The 17,385-nt window shown below is 36.7% G+C and overlaps 1 protein-coding gene across 5 annotated transcripts in view; it reads right to left on the reverse strand.

The window, feature by feature from the left end:
• PATJ (PATJ crumbs cell polarity complex component) overlaps nt 1-17,385 on the reverse strand; it is a 381,060-nt gene that overhangs the window by 325,123 nt on the left and 38,552 nt on the right. For all 5 annotated transcript variants that reach the window (XM_024989559.2, XM_024989560.2, XM_024989558.2 and 2 more), the window contains 4 exon segments: nt 10,340-10,558; nt 6,495-6,597; nt 3,772-3,863; nt 1,170-1,311 (listed from right to left, as the gene is read on the reverse strand). In XM_024989559.2, the coding sequence (XP_024845327.1) occupies nt 1,170-1,311; nt 3,772-3,863; nt 6,495-6,597; nt 10,340-10,558 (556 nt within the window).

A 17,385-nucleotide genomic window follows, 5' to 3' on the forward strand; every position in this document is an offset into this window, starting at 1 on the left:
CAACGTAGTATGATAAATGCTCCAGCAAAGTGCTCTTCAAAGGGCACTATGTGTATGAAACACATAGGAAGGACGCCCAAACCATGAAAGAAGTGCAGATTTAGGGTCAAAACCTATAGCAATATAAATTTAAAATGTAGGCATGCCCAGTAAAGAACTGCTGATTCACAGATGACACAGTTCATTTGATACAGCAGACTAAAGCCAAGGGTTCTATTAGAGATGCTGAAAATTATTATATTGGTATAAATATTTATGCAAACCTTTTAAGGTCAATATAGCATATGTACAATTTGTATTATTTAACCAATTTTAAATTTCACACATACAGTGCAGTTGACAGGGCGTCTATCTTTCAGCAGTAAAATTTCCACTATCATATAAAACTTTAAAAGTTCCAATGTAAATATCAATATAATTCAATATCAGTTGAAAGCAAAAGTTTCCAGAATATAATAATATATCTTCAGAGAATGAAAAAAAAATGTACTCAACTTCTGACAAATTCTAGTGAAACTATTTCCTACTCACTAGTTATGTAAGTAGTCATTCAACTTAAATTGAATGTGTTCCCATAATTACCAAATTTGTTGATCTATCTGTAAGTTGACAATTAAAAATTGGCATGCATAGATTATGTATTTGTTCCATAAATCTACTATTCTTATAATCAAAATAACAATATCATTTTATAAATCAAAGTGTCCTTGACAGAAATCCATGTTTTATTTTCTCTTGCTATAGTTCACAGAGTAAATCAAGAAATATTAGAATCAAATATTAGAAGTAATATGAAACCTGAAGTTTGCAAAATGTCAAAGCATTAGACAAATGAGAGCCTCTGGAACAAAGGTTGGCAAAGCTTTACTATTTAAATGCAAGTAATAAATGAAATTTGAAAGCTTTTGGGGAAAATGATTTCCATCTCCATTTAGAGACGCTGTCAGAGATTAATGCATATCAGGGTTCACGTTCTAACATTTGGACTGGCATATTATAATAGGCAAAGGAAACTCTTCTTCAATGCATAAATGAGCTGATTCACTTCTCCATCACTGGGTTACATAAGGTAGGCAGTTTTTCCTTCCCAGACTTACAGAACATCATAATTGAGTTATTCTTCTAAACCCAGACTGCAAGGTTGGAGGAGGGACAGTGGAATTAATTACCTCTGTCTGAGGGCCCTTCATGTAAAGAAGCAGACGAGGATGTTTTCCTTCGAACTAGGGTTAGGTGTACCACTTGTCCTGCATTTCGTAACACTTCAACAACATCCTGGTTGGCAAAACCCTGAATATTCACACCATCAACCTACAACATTAAGAGATATATTAAACAGAGGTTTCAAGTTAGCTTCTTTTGAATGCAAATTTAGTAGTAAAACATGCTGACAAACTTCCTGAGAAACTAGAAAGCAAACTGAAACCTGTATTCCTAAGTCATACATTTGACTTATAGCCTGAAAGAGGCAATGGATCTTAGTCTCCGATGCTATTCAACATTCAAAGTGCCATAAAATGTGGCACTTTATACACAGCTCTCAAGATGTATTAATAGAAGCCATTATCACTAAAGTTGAAAGGACCATCTAATACTTCACCCCTGTACCATTTAACACTGTGTGATATTTTCCAGAAGGATCTAATCTCCCTCCATTAGGCTTTCCAGTATTTTTAAAAAGCATGTGAAAGAAGGCATTTACTAATCTCAATCAAGTCCAGACATACATTCTTTTTGTTTTGGAGGGGGTTTGTTTTGTTTTTGTTTTTATTGGGCTCTAGACAATGGGTTGTGAAATATCTCTGCAAATTATGCCCCACTAGGGAGATGTCCATTCTGATTTTCCTGGGGGAGCTTTCTGAGCTTTTGCTTTTGCTTGGAGTTACTGCTCTTGCTGGCAGTAACCTCTTCAGGTCCACTGCTGAGTGGCTCCTCCTTGGAAGACAATTTCCTCTTTTCCTTGGGACTCTCTTGCTTCCTGACTCTTCAGGGTCACTAACTGGTTCTTCTTTGGTGAAAGTTTTCTTCTTCTTGGAAAGACTTCTACTGCCAGCTGTTTCTTCAAGATCACTAGCAGCTCCTCCTTGGAAAAAAGGTTTCTTCTTCTTGAGTTTGGAGAAGGAGACAGAAGAGTCTTCCATTCCATTCTTCTGAGAGCCTCCTGGGGCTCTTGGTTTTTCTTCTTTTTGGGTCTTTCTCTTGTCTCCTCACACTCCTCTGGGATACTACTGCTTTCTGAAGATGGCAGGGCAACTGCAGCCAGCCCTCTCTTTTCCTTCTTCAAGCATTTCTTCTGTCTCTCCAGCTTCCTAGTCATCTTAACAGCCACCTCCTCTACTTGACCCACTCACTGCCTCCTTCATGACAGATTTTTTCCTAGGATCTCTCCAGTCTCATTGAAGGACTGCTGCTCCTCACCTTGTTCCTGAAGTTTCTCCCCAAATGTACAGGTGGGTACCTCAGAGAAGCAACCAATTTGTGGAGCAAAGTTGCATTTGTTTGCCAGGAATCAAGAGATGCAGTCTTTGTTCTTAGCAGCTGCTCAGCCAATGAAGGTAGAGTGGAAAATGAGTCCATATTTTGAAGACCCCTTGTCTTCAGGGCTCTGGAAACTTCATCTCTTTGCTCCAGGGAATCACACTCTTAAGTCCAACAGAACTAGTAGGTCTCCTCACTCAATCTTCTTCAAGCTAGTCAAACCACTGCTTAACTTTTTCCCTAAGATTTTCTCCAAAGTTTTATCACCAGTCCCCAAATGGTCAATTCCAGCAACATTTCTTAAGCCAATACTGGAAAGCCAAGGGTCATGAAAGGGGCTTCCTTAGATGGACTTGAAGGACAAACATTCAAATTATACCAACATTTGTTTCTAATTGAATCACTAAATTAAATGTGTGTCTACCTGCTTCAAAATTATTATGAAAATAAACTGTAAAATTAAACTAATTTCTACTAAATGGAGGAAATACCAATCTCAATTGATGAAAAGCAATGACTATATTCTCACATACATAGAATATCTCAATTCTGTATATCCTCAAAATTACTATGTAAGAAGGAAGGGACATATGTATACCTATGGCTGATTCATGTGATGACAGAAACCAACATAACATTCTAAAGCAATTATCCTTCAATTAAAAAATTTTTTTTAATTACTGTTAATAGAAAAACTACTTTCACAATGATAAATAGTTCCAGTAAATGGTCTATTAATTACATATAAAATTGATGAATTTAAAGAACACAAAGAGGTGCTTGAAAAGTGTTTTCTAGGAGAATGTTAGAGAATCTTTCAAATATATGTGTATGCATATTATATAATATACATATGTATGTAGTATTTTTTTCCCCTACCAAAACCATTAATGACTCCATTCTTCACAGGCAGTTAAAAAAAAAATTAGAATGGATAAATAACTACTGTATAATATGGAAAACAATATCCAATTTCATGGGATGAACCACAGTGGAAAAGAATATTAAAAAAGAATGTATATATATATGTGTGTAAAACAGAGTCACTTTGCTATACAGCAGAGATTGGCACAACACTGCAAATCACCTTACACTTCAATTAAAAAAAAGTTTTTAACTAAAAAAATTAAGGACCATGAGAGTCCAAATTGATAAGATTTCACTGTACAAACTCAATTTTTTAAAACATTATAAAACTATATTAAGCCATTTCCATTGCATATATATTATAATAATGATAACTCCCCCCTCCCTCAACTTGATTCAATCCTGTAACAGAGGGCAGTTACTTACAGCAACTATCTGGTCATTCACTTGAATCTGACCATTGTGATATGCGGCGCTGCCAGGTATTATACTTTTCACATAAATCCCTGAAGCTTCTCCTAAGATGCACAAAACATATGGAAAAAAGCTCTAATTAGGCCTTGATTGCAAAATTCATATCAAGAGGTTAATTAGCTAAAGGGGCTCACTAGAGGCTTGATAAATGCTGTTCTGAACACAAGCAGAGAAACTGATGGATTATTTCAAACTGTCACCATCACAAGTGACTCGAATTTGAAATGATTTGACTGATACCTATTTTTGGAAAAATAATCAGTAATGGAACCCCGATGAAATGCACTCCAATATCAGCTGGAATTCAGGAGAGCTCAGATTAAGTCTTACCTTCTCTTAGTTTTTCTCCCTTCTCACTGGTGACCTGGCATAAGCCTTCCTCATTACTTACCAGCATGAAGACAAGAGAGTCCTAGTAGGTTTTCCTGCCTATATTTAGTTGACTACTCACATTAGCTTCTATCTATCTATCTATCTTTAGATCTCATGATATGTATATATAAATTGCTTCTGCTGCTAAGTCACTTCAGTCATGTCCGACTCTGTGCGACTCCATAGACGGCAGCCCACCAGGCTCCCCCGTCCCTGGGATTCTCCAGGCAAGAACACTGGAGTGGGTTGCCATTTCCTTCTCCAATGCATGAAAGTGAAAAGTGAAAGTGAAGTCGCTCCATCGTATTCGACTCCTAGCGACCCCATGGACTGCAGCCTACCAGGCTCCTCCGTCCATGGGATTTTCCAGGCAAGAGTACTGGAGTGGGTTGCCATTGCCTTCTCCATATATAAATTACAACTATATAAAAACTATACATGCCTATGGGAAGGGGTTGGAAGAGAAGTTAGAAAAAGAAAGACCATAGCTCTGGATGATTTTACACTTTTATCTTAATTTCAAATGCACTTAAAATATTGTCTATAGAAGGAAAATAAACATCAATGGATTCCTACAGCCTATGTAATAAAATGTAAGTTTGATAGAATCACATTGAAGGACTTCCATAATTTGCCCCAAACTCTCTTTTTTACTTTGACTTCCAACTACCATCCGCTCCAATAAGACAGAAGTCTAGACACACGAGACTCATGATGTTCCACCAAAGCTCCAAGTATTTTCATGATTGTATCCCTTTTCTAATTTTTTTTCTTCCTGTTGATCTCATTCCCTCTATCAAAATCCTTCTCCTTTACCATGTTTAGTACAAATACCTATTTCTTTGTGAATTCTCCATTTCCCTCTGTCAGAATGAGTTTTTCATCTGCCATATGATGAGTTTATTTGTATCTCTGCTAAAACATATATTTCATTTATCCTCAAACAACTGAGAGTTATTTACACATTTGTCTCCCTGAACAGACATTTCTTACATTCATTTTTCTACTCCCTCTGAAACTAAGCAAACCAACTGCTCAAAAGTTCCAAAGAATAAAGCAAAAATTATTTTGAAAGACTGCACATTAAAAAGCATACTGAGTTATAGAATATTCTAGTTTTTGGATTCAATGCTACTTCTCCATTCCCTGCTCAAGTCCCAAAAACTTCTTTTGAGGGTAAAGTAAAATGTTTCTTTTCTTCATTCGGTAATATAAACATCAATTTTTCTCAATTATCTATCAGCTACTCACTGCATTTTACTCTGTAAGTATATTGCTAGGTTTACAACTTGAAAACTTAATGCAATAAAGCTTCCTAAACCACAAGTTTAGGAACTTAGCCATGATTTCTCTAACCGGACAGCATATTAAGAGCTACTCAACACAGGGTTTTTTTGGCAACATTATTATGTAATCCATACTTAGCTCTTTTGGAACTCATTTAAATTCTAAACCTAAAAATGGTGGCACTCAGAAATATCTACAGGTCTGAAAGCAGCTATTCCATTAGGCTAAAATAGCACAAGGTGGTCTGACATGAATTTCATTCAGGACTCTGAATACATTAGCACTTTTAATCTTTCCCACCTGCTATAAAATGCAAAATAGTAACTTTAAAAAATTAACTCTCTAACCTTGCAATTTTTAAAACACTAGAACATTTCATAACTCTAACTTTTCATCTTACAAGCAAATATTCGTGAAAAAGATTTATTTTTCCTTTTTACAGTTATTTCTTATCATAATAGGATAACTCATACAGTGAAAATTACCAGAGCTTTGCATGAAAGAGTTCAGGGAATATTATTCAGACATACTTGGGCACTTATTCTTGCATTCACTTATTCTTACAAGTATTCCCTTTATATGAAAGAAAAATAATTCTAATTAAAGTGTTCATTTTATCTTCTTTTGATGATTAAACATAATAGCAATATTTTTTGACATTCACAATACGAAATACAAGCAGTAATCATTTTACTTTATCACATATAAAATGCCATAATATGTAACACTCACAATATTCAAAATATGTATCTTAGAAACAAGAGGAGATATAATTCAAATGTTATACATTGTGTTGGATAATTAAATTCTTTTGTTAATGACTATTGAGCCAGCTATAAAACTACTGAGATAAAACTGATTCTCTAATCATTTTTTGTAACTAGTTGCTATTACAGATTCGTGGTTTTATTGTTCAATGTTTAAATTAAAATCTGCATATATTTAATTTTATTGTCTAGAAACTTTAACATCCTTTACAATTATTTCCAAATATAAAACAGAGATGATTCATCTACCTGTCTGAGACGTTCCAACATAGCCAACAATTCTAATCCCAAGACTCTGTCCATCTTTTTTAATGAGTTCAACATCATAAGTTTCAAAAAGAGTAGCATTGTCCTGAAAAGAAAAATAATCTTATTATGTATAATGTTCAGTTATATAACTGTATGTATAAAGGCAATTTGTGAATGGTTTGTCAAGTATTTTCTGAAGACCTGTGGTACACAGAATTTTAAGATTGTCCCCACGACTTTTGATCCCTGATGCCATTCCTGTGTTTATGTCATGAAAAAGGGAAATTATCCAGGGAGTCTAACCTATGAAGGCATCCTTCAAAAGCAGAGCGTTTTCTCCTATTGATGGTAGAAAGGGATGTGAAAAAGATGTGAAGCATAAGGACTGGACCTGTGGTTTGAAGAAGGAGGCATCATGTGAGAAGGAACACAAGGGGCCTTAAAGAGCTGAAAGATGTCCTCTGTTTACAGACAGTAGAGACTTTTGGTTCTACGGCTATAAGAAACTGTATTCCGCAAACAATATGACAGAGTTTGGAAATGAACTGTCCCTAGAGTATCTAGCTAAGAGCCCAGCCAGGCCCATAACCTGATTTAGCTTTTGTAAGAATCTAAGCAGAACCCAGCCAAGTTCACCAAGACTTCTGACCTACAGAAATGTGGACCAACCATGGGTATTGCTTCAGGACACTAAGTTTGTGATAATTTGTCACACAATGATAAAAAATTAATACAGCCACTTAGAAAAAACTCACCATAAATTTGGATCTGAAAGAATTTAATGTAAAGAAAAAGAAACAAATGGAAGACTAATTATACTAATAATTATTATGAGCAAAAAATGTTAACCTAAAACTTATCATTATTTGTCTTCTAATTAAAAATTTTCTGTAAAAAAAAAATTTTTTTTTCTGTAAAAAAGCAGTTCAGTTCAGTTCATTCACTCAAGGGTGTCCGACTCTTTGTGATCCCATGGACTGCAACACAACTGGCCTCCCTGTCCATCACCAACTCCCGGAGTTTACTCAAGCTCATGTTCATTGGTCGGTGATGCCATCCAGCCACCTCATCCTTTGTTGTCCCCTTCTCCTCCCGCCTTCAATCTTTCCTAGCATCAGGGTCTTTTCCAATGAGTCAGTTCTTCACATCAGGTGGCCAAAATATTGGAGTTTCAGCTTCAACATCAGTCCCTCCAATGAATATTCAGGACTGATCTCCTTTAGGATGGACTGGTTGGATATCCTTGCAGCCAAGGGACTCTCAAGAGTCTTCTCCAACACCACATCTCAAAAGTATCAATTCTTTGGCACTCAGCTTTCTTTATAGTCCAACTCTCACATCCATACATGACTACTGGAAAAACCATAGCCTTGACTAGACGGACCTTTGTTGGCAAAGTAACGTCTCTGCTTTTGAATATGCTATCTAGGTTGGTCATAACTTTTCTTCCAAAGAGTAAGCGTCTTTTAATTTCATGGCTGCAGTCACCATCTGCAGTGATTTTGGAGCCCAAAAAAATAAAGTCAGCCACTGTTTCCCCATCTATTTTCCAAGAAGTGATGGGACCAGATGTCATGATCTTAGTTTTCTGAATGTTGAGCTTTAAGGCAACTTTTTCACTCTCCACTTTCACTTTCATCAAGAAGCTCTTTAGTTCCTCTTCACTTTCTGCCATAAGGGTGGTATCATTCGCGTATCTTAGGTTATTGATATTTCTCCTGGCAATCTTGATTCCAGCTTGTGCTTCATCCAGCCCAGCATTTCGCATGATGTACTCTGCTGCCGCTGCTGCTGCTGCTAAGTCACTTCAGTCGTGTCCAACTCTGTGGGACCCCATAGACGGCAGCCCACCAGGCTCCCCCATCCCTGGGATTCTCCAGGCAAGAATATTGGAGTGGGTTGCCATTTCCTTCTCCAATGCATGAAAGTGAAAAGTGAAAGTTAAGTAGCTCTGTCATGTCCGACTCCTAGTGACCCCATGGACTGCAGCCTACCAGGCTCCTCCATCCATGGGATTTTCCAGGCAAGAATACTGGAGTGAACTGCCATTGCCTTCTCCAGATGTACTCTGCATATAAGTTAAATAAGCACGGTGACAATATACAGCCTTGACCTACTCCTTTCCCGATCTGGAACCAGTCTGTTGTTCCACGTCTAGTTCTAACTGTTGCTTCCTGACCTGTATATAGATTTCTCAAGAGGCAGGTCAGGTATTCCCATGTGTTTAAGAATTTTCCACAATTTGTGGTGATCCACACAGTCAAAGGCTTTGGCATAGTCAATAATGCAGAAATGGATGTTTTTCTGGAACTCTCTTGCGTTTTCAATGATCCAACGGATGCTGGCAATTGGATCTCTGGTTCTTCTGCCTTTTCTAAAACCAGCTTGAACTTCAAGGTGTCTAAAAACATAACACCTTGCTTTCAATTCGAACCTTTAACAATAAAAAGTAAATAACTGATTGCATCAAATTCTCACTGACCACACAGCTACATTGGTCCCTCATTACAAAGTAGAAGTCTTCAGAGATCCAAAGTAATGGAGGGAAAAGAAAATGGTTCTAACAAGTTTGGAGAAGAAATCAAAAGAAGAAAATCTGTCAGAGATATTAGAATTATATATCTAATTCTATTACCTCTGACAGATTCTAATATCTCTGACAGAAAACTTCTTCTCCTGTGGTTCCCATTAGGGAAAGCCTTTCCAGAAGACAGCAAATGGTTCCTCAAATGAATATGAGAGGTGGCTTTCCACCCTCTTCTGCCATAATCACTTCTCTTTTCTTTCCTCTTCTTCCTGGCTCCTCCTTTTAAAAACTATTTATTTCCTTTCACCTCATTATCTCCTGATTCAGAGCCTGTGATATGGTTGGAAAGAGCTTGGAATTGAAGGGTGAGGGGGCCAGATTAAGGTGTACAAAAGCTACAAATTCTCAGTTTTAAGATAAATAAGTACTAGGGATGTAAGGTACAACATGATAAGTATAATTAGCATCATATATTATATATAAAAGTTGAGAGTAAATCCTGAGTTCTCATCACAATAAAAATTTTTTTCTACTTTTTTAATTGTGTACCTATACAGATAGAGATAATGGATGTTCACTAAACTTACTGTGTGATGATTACTTCACGATGTATATAAATTAAATCACTATGCTGTACACCTTAAACTTATAAAGTGCTATATGTCAATTATATCTCAGTAAGACTGGAAGGAAAAAACAAACAAACAAAGAGCTTAAAAGGGACCAAAAAGTCAAACCCCAGTTTGCAACTTACTACCTATATGACCTTTAATAAGTTATCTGGACTCCCATCTCCTCATCTATTGAATGGATAAGACCTATCTTGCAGAATTCTTCCAAAGAATTCAGATGACTTGGATAAATCTAGGTGCTTGAGAATGATTAATAATAATGATTATTATATAACTATAACAATTGTTAGCAATCAGAATATTATTATTACTAGTGTCTATTGCCTTTGGCCAGTTTGGTCTTATCAATGATAATACTCATACATTGACCAGTATTTAAAATTTCCCCTCCACTACCTGGATATTTCTTCACCAATCTAATGAAATAGGAATGACAGGTATTATAGTCTCCAATTTACAGATGAGTAGTAGAGGCTCAGGGAAGTTGAAACCTTAACCCTGAGAAATGACAAAGAAGAAAATCAAACTTGTCTAGTATCTCCAAATTGGGCTCTCCTCTGCTTCGTTGTTGAGCACTGAGACATGACCCACATCCACACAGCACTTGGAACTGAAAGCATTTCTAATCCGGCAATGTATCACACCCAGTACTGAATCTATGATGAAAGAATAATTTGTATACTCACAGAACTAGGGCTCCTATTGGCCACAGCAGGCAAAGCAACAGGCAAGGCTGCAGGAGTAGGAGGGGTTATGGAAATTTCACCAACTGGGTCTCTTGCAACAAGCATCCTGACAGAATTCCCACAGTTCCTTAGCACTTGCGCAACTTGCTCACTGGTCATTCCCTGCACATTTGTGCCACCAATCTTCAAGATGTGATCCCCTGTTTTGAGTCTTCCATCCTTTAATCCAAGAAAACAGAAAAACAAAACTATTCTGAGAAATCATTGATCTAATTTCACTCATTAATAACAATTCATCAGCAGGAGAAAGAAAAGAGGCCTTAAAACTAAAGTCTATTGCCCATCCTTCCTTTTCCCCAGTTTTGTAGAAACCTGTATGAAAGAAGGTGTTAGATCAAAATAATGAGGAGAAAACTATATGCTTTACTGTGAATTCTGCAGAAGGCACTAGAAGCTACTGCAAGCAAACAGAAGTTGTGAAACAGAAAGGCAATTCAATTCAGAAACATTTGGAAAGACTTAGAGAAAAGGAATAGGTGCAAGGAGGAAATTATTATGGAAGAAGAAAAAACTATTTGCTGGATTTCTACTTTAAGCATTGATAATTTGATATTCTATTTTTACCAATGCAACAAACATGAAATAAAATAACCAACTACTTGACAGTCAGTACTCATGAAAAATAAGGGTAAGATGCTTCTGTGAATAAATGATTCTTGAACAAAATTATGCCCTGAACACAGAATAAAGAATATGGAGATAAGCATTTGCATACTTGACTTGGACAAAGGACATTTCATGCTAAGTACATATTTAGTCATTTCCTAAGCATTATTTTTTTCCCTATTTTACCTCAACTCAATTTAAAATGATGCGGATAATTTGCACCTGTCACCGAAAGTCAAACATTTTCTTCTTTCAGAAAAACAGGTGCTATACAGAATTCACAAGTGCAAAAACAATCATAATCAGATTGATAGGAAAGACACCAAAATGACAGCTAACTTTTAAAGTCCGGCGGCCCCAAATACTGCATATTACTGATACTTTCTGATTAACATTCTCCTTTCATAGCCTGTCTATTGTAGAAGGAAACTAAAAGGTATAAAGTCCTTTTTGTTCTTTAACAGAAATCATAAATCAATGATAGCCAATAAATAGCTATGCCAAAATTCAAAGTCATAGCATGCTAATCACACGTTCAAATATAAAAGTTTATTAATGCACAGATTCTTTCAAAAGAAAGAAAAAATTATGCATAAGGGCAAAGATAGTATGAAAGGCAAAAAATTAAAATAGCTGAGGAAGAGGTAATACACTATTACAGAGAAAACAGTATCATTTATATAGTTTTTTTTTTAAAGAAAAAAATACTTTAATTCAAGTTAGCATGTCCATGCTGAATTAGCATAATCCATAGCATTTATGGGTTTAAAAAATATTTATTACTCTGTATTGTAAGTTCTCTGCTAGGTTGTTATACATGATAATTTCAACTCAAAAACTATTTGAAAATCTAAAGGATTTTAGGTCTGAGCTACAAAAGAAATAAATGTTTCTCTGAAAATTAAAAAATAACACTAAATACCTACCCAATTCAGAAAATGAAATTATTACCACTTTTGATTCCAAGCTATTTCTATCATTGGTCTTTAATTAAAAGGCAACATGTCATTGACAAAAAATAATGCTGCTGCTGCTGCTCCCGCTAAGTTGCTTCAGTCATGTCTGACTCTGTGCGACCCCATGGCATGCAGCCTACCAGGCTCCGCCGTCCATGGGATTTTCCAGACAAGAGTCCTGGAGTGGGGTGCCATAGCCTTCTCTGAGAATATAATGACTTCATAAAATAAATGCTCTTTCCCTTAAGGAATTAAAGGGAGGCACTAAGTATTGGATGGCCAAAAAGTTTACACTGTTTTAAGTAAAAATAAAAGACATTTTCATTTTCACGAAGAATTTTACTGAACATATTCACTAACCAAATGAAAATTTTGGCCAAACCAAAATAAGTACGTCCACCCTATGCTACTCAAATTTCCAGAGCCCTCACCGATAATTTTGAAGGATAGGGAAAATACCAGTTTATAGACATAAAGCAAAATTACTGGGAATAACCAACTGTTCAGGGGCCTCAAGCTGGGCCTTGATTATTCTTTACCATCTGAGCCACCAGGGAATGCTTGATTATTCTAGAAAGAAAATTCCTCACTTTCCTCAATAGTTCACGCCCACTCTCTAATCCTTGGCTGGTCCCATTATGGATAGCTATTATAACATGACTCATAATTGCCTGATACCAAAAAGTCAATAATTCATGACAACTTTTAAATAGGTTGTGCTCTACAAGTCACCTTTGGGAGAAAACAGGGTAACTCAATATATTTGATGTCCCTAGAATTTCTCCACAGCACATGAAAGAGATTTCTACAAAACAAAGAAGTTTTACACTGCCTATACCAATTAAAAAAAAAAAAAAAAAAAACTTCTAACTGCAGAAAATTTCTGAAATAGCTGAACAGAATTCTCAAAAGATGTATATTTCAGGTACTGTGAATTTTGGAGAGTACCTTGGGACAATATCAAATAATTTCCCTATCCATGGAATTGACCCTAATAACATCCACTGATTGCTCACTGTAACTTGTTGTTGTTCTTGTTTAGTCAATAAGCCCTGTCTGACTCTTGAGACCCCACCATGAACTGCAGCCTGTCAGGCTCCTCTGTCCATGGGATTTCCCACGTAAGAGTACTGGAGTGGATTGCCATTTCCTTCTCCAGGGAATCTTTTTGACCCAAAGATCAAACTCACTTCTGTATGCCAAGTTCTTTATCAATGAGCCACCAAGGAAGCACCTCACTGTAACTATGTACCAATGAACATTTCTAAAAAAGTCATATAAATCAATATTTTTTCTTTTCATTTACAACATTAGAGGCAGTAAACAGTAAAATGACAAGTAAAGGCATTGGAGTCAGACACATCCAAGTTTATCCTAGCACTACTTTGGTCAAGGTGTAGGGCCACAGATCAGTTACTGATCCTACATAAATCTCAGATCCTTCTTTAAGCAAGATGGGGATAAATTCCCCTCTCGTTGAGTTGTAAGCACTAAACTCAATACTACATGTCAAAAGCTTTAGCCTAGTGTCTTGCTTACAGCATTCTCAGATGCATCCATTTCTGATACTTCTGTAGACTCAGGTTTTCTTTGCCATAACCCCCAACTCTACCCCATACTGACTGATATGTACACAAAAGGAAAGACAAGGGGCCATTTTATGAACTTTTTAAAATAAGAAACACTGACTTGCTTTTCTAACTTTCTGTTACACAAGTTTATAGTCTTTAAAGAAAGTATTTAGTATTAATTAATCCCTTTAGCAGAATGTAAGTATCACTTCACGATCAATCTCAGCCACATCTAACTAAGGACCTAAGACATTCATACTCCCTTACCATGAAGATTGCCATAGTCAACAGTGAGTATTAATAGTCAAAAGTATGAGCACATTTTAATGAAAAACAATGTTCCCTTTAATAATTTTAAAGCCATAATCAGGCTACATAAGCAACAACTCTAAAGATTTAGCAACAAAACACAGAGTTAGTTGAAGAGATTTGATCTGCCATTTAGCTGGGATGAGGAGGAGAGGAAAGAGAATACTGCTCTGTCCTCTATATTTAGGTCTCACCATGGGCTTCCCTGGTACTTCAACTGGTAAGAATCTGCCTGCAGTGCAGAAGACCCTGATTTGATTCCTGGGTCAGGAAGATCCCTGGGAGAAGGATAGGCTGCCCACTCCAATATTCTGGGACTTCCCTGGTGATTCAGACAGTAAAGAATCTGCCTGCAATGCGGGAGATCCGGATTCGATCCCTGGATTGGGAAGATCCCCTTGAAAGGGCATGGTAACCCACTCCCTTGCCTAGAGAATCCTCATGGACAGAGGAGCCTGGTGGGCTACAGTCCATGGGGTCCCATAGAGTTGGACATGACCGAGGGACTAAAACAGCACAGCACATATTCCTTATATAAGAAAGCCAACAGCAATATTACTGTTAGAGCTGGCAATTCCCTGATAGGCATGACCAACCCTGGACAGGTGTACACAAGAAAATGAAAACACTGGGATCGACTCTGAATAAGTAGATTTAAACAGTTAATCTGCCACATGTGGGCTCAATTCTGACTCTGCCATTTTTAAGTTGTGTAGCTTTGGGCAATTTCTTAAGTTTCCATATCTATAATTTGGTAATAAAATTTATGACTGTTTTAAGAATTATACAAGAATACTGTATATTAGGCAGATAACAAAGTCTAGCATAAAAACTCACTTCTACATTATGACTCTGATGGGCACATGACCACCCCATTCTGAAGACCTGAAACAGCAACAATTCCTTCCAGGAAAGGGTGAAAATCAGACCTGGGCTTTTATTAACAGTGCCACCAATGGAAAATCTGCATATCACATTCTCCTTGTGAAAATTCATAATGTACATCAGTATTTAATAGCTTATAATTCTTACAGTAAAGAAATCTACTTGATTTTAACTTGGTACTTTCTAAATTTCTTTGACCCTTTGTTCTTTAATAATAACCACTTTGCATCTTGAAAAATGCTACTCTAGCAAATAAGTCTATTAAAATTGCTAAAGCAGGGGGACAACAGGGGATGAGATGGTTGGAATGGCATCACTAACTCAATGGACATAAGTTTGAGTAAGCTCCAGGAGCTGATGATGGACAGGGAAGCCTGGCATGCTGCAGTCCATGGGGTCTCAAAGAGTCAGATACGACTGAGCAACTGAACTGAACTGAACTGAAAGGAGGGGGGTTGAGTGGGAAAAGATGCCAAAATATTCCACAATATTTCATCTCTTTCTAAGTTGCTAAATTTTTCAAAAAAAAAAAACAAAACTCTTAAAGATTATTATTTGTTTCGTGCCACAGATATGTTTTGAACACCCATAAAATGACCATTCTCAACCTTCTTGATCTCCTTTACACTCAAAAATAATTGAGGATGAAGGAATAGGGACTACAAAAGGGCATAGATCTTTGTGGGTGATGAATATGTTCATTATCTTGACTGTAGTGACAGATGGTACCATGGTTACACTTTGTGTGTCATCTTGGTTAAACTCTGGTGCCCAATTATATAAAAAATCTATTTTCTAAAACAAACAAAAAATTGCGAGAAGAACAACATTCTTTTTTTTTTTTTTTTTAAGAACAGCATTCTTAAATTGTTACAAATCTCCTTAGTATCTGGTATAAAGAAGACAGCTGAATTTTCATATTTGCTTCAGCATTCAGTGTGTTGCCATGTGTTGCTGTGGTTGACGTATACAAAGAAACTCTGGCCTTCATCAGATATATATTTGGAAAATGGGAGAGTATTTCCATAGCTCTTTCAGCCTAATTCTTTGATAACACACCAAAACTTGACAAGTGATGATTTCTTAAAAATTAGCTGCAATGTGGAATCTGAAATATCAACAAGTTTTCAGATAACATTTAATTAAAATCTATTCATCAATCTTGAATTATGAATGGATTTTTTTACCTATATATTATTTTGGCATTCTATACACTGATCTTTGGGAAAAAATGACTCATAGCTACGCAGATTTTCTAAATACTGACATATGATCAATACATTATTTAATATTAAAAAATCATACTTATTAATATCATTAAGATCTATTCAAGAAAATTAGAGATACCAAAGAAACGTTTCATGCAAAGATGGGCTCAATAAAGGACAGAAATGGTATGGACCTAACAGAAGCAGAAGATATTAAGAAGAGGTGGCAAGAATACACAGAAGAACTGTACAAAAAAGATCTTCACGACCCAGATAATCACAATGGTGTGATCACTCACCTAGAGCCAGACATCCTGGAATGTGAAGTCAAGTGGGCCTTAGGAAGCATCACTACGAACAAAGTTAGTGGAGACAATGGAATTCCAGTTGAGCTATTTCAAATCCTAAAAGATGATGCTGTGAAAGTGCTGCACTCAATATGTCAACAAATTTGGAAAACTCAGCAGTGGCCACAGGACTGGAAAAGGTCAGTTTTCATTCCAATCCCAAAGAAAGGAAATGCCAAAGAATGCTCAAACTACTGCACAATTGCACTCATCTCACACACTAGTAAAGTAATGCTCAAAATTCTCCAAGCCAGGCTTCAGCAATATGTGAACCGTGAACTTCCAGATGTTCAAGTTGGTTTTAGGAAAGGCAGAGGAACCAGAGACCAAACTGCCAACATCTGCTGGATCAATGAAAAAGCAAGAGAGTTCCAGAAAAACATCTATTTCTGCTTTATTGACTCTGCCAAAGCCTTTGACTGTGTGGATCAGAAGAAACTGTGGACAATTCTGAAAGAGATGGGAATACCAGACCACCTGACCTGCCTCTTGAGAAACCTGTATACAGGTCAGGAAGCAACAGTTAGAACTGGACATGGAACAACAGACTGGTTCCAAATAGGAAAAGGAGCACATCAAGGCTGTATATTATCACCCTGCTTATTTAACTTATATGCAGAGTACATTATGAGAAATACTGGGCTAGAGGAAGCACAAGCTAGAATCAAGATTGCTGGGAGAAATATCAATAACCTCAGATACGCAGATGACACCACCCTTATGGCAGAAAGTGAAGAAGAACTAAAGAGCCTTCTGATGAAAGTGAAAGAAGAGAGTAAAAAAGTTGGCTTAAAGCTCAACATTCAGAAAACGAAGATCATGGCATCCGGTCCCATCGCTTCATGGCAAATAGATGGGGAAACAGTGGAAACAGTGGCTGACTTTAATTTTCTGGGCTCCAAAATCACTGCAGATGGTGATTGCAGCCATGAAATTACAAGACGCTTGCTCCTTGGAAGGAAAGTTATGACCAACCTAGACAGCATATTAAAAAGCAGAGACATTACTTTGGCAACAAATGTCCATCTAGTCAAGGCTATGGTTTTCCCAGTGGTCATGTATGGATGTGAGAGTTGAACTATAAAGAAAGCTGAGCACCAAAGA

This window comes from Bos taurus, chromosome 3, assembly GCF_002263795.3.
Source record: "Bos taurus isolate L1 Dominette 01449 registration number 42190680 breed Hereford chromosome 3, ARS-UCD2.0, whole genome shotgun sequence".
Lineage (NCBI taxonomy): Eukaryota > Metazoa > Chordata > Mammalia > Artiodactyla > Bovidae > Bos > Bos taurus.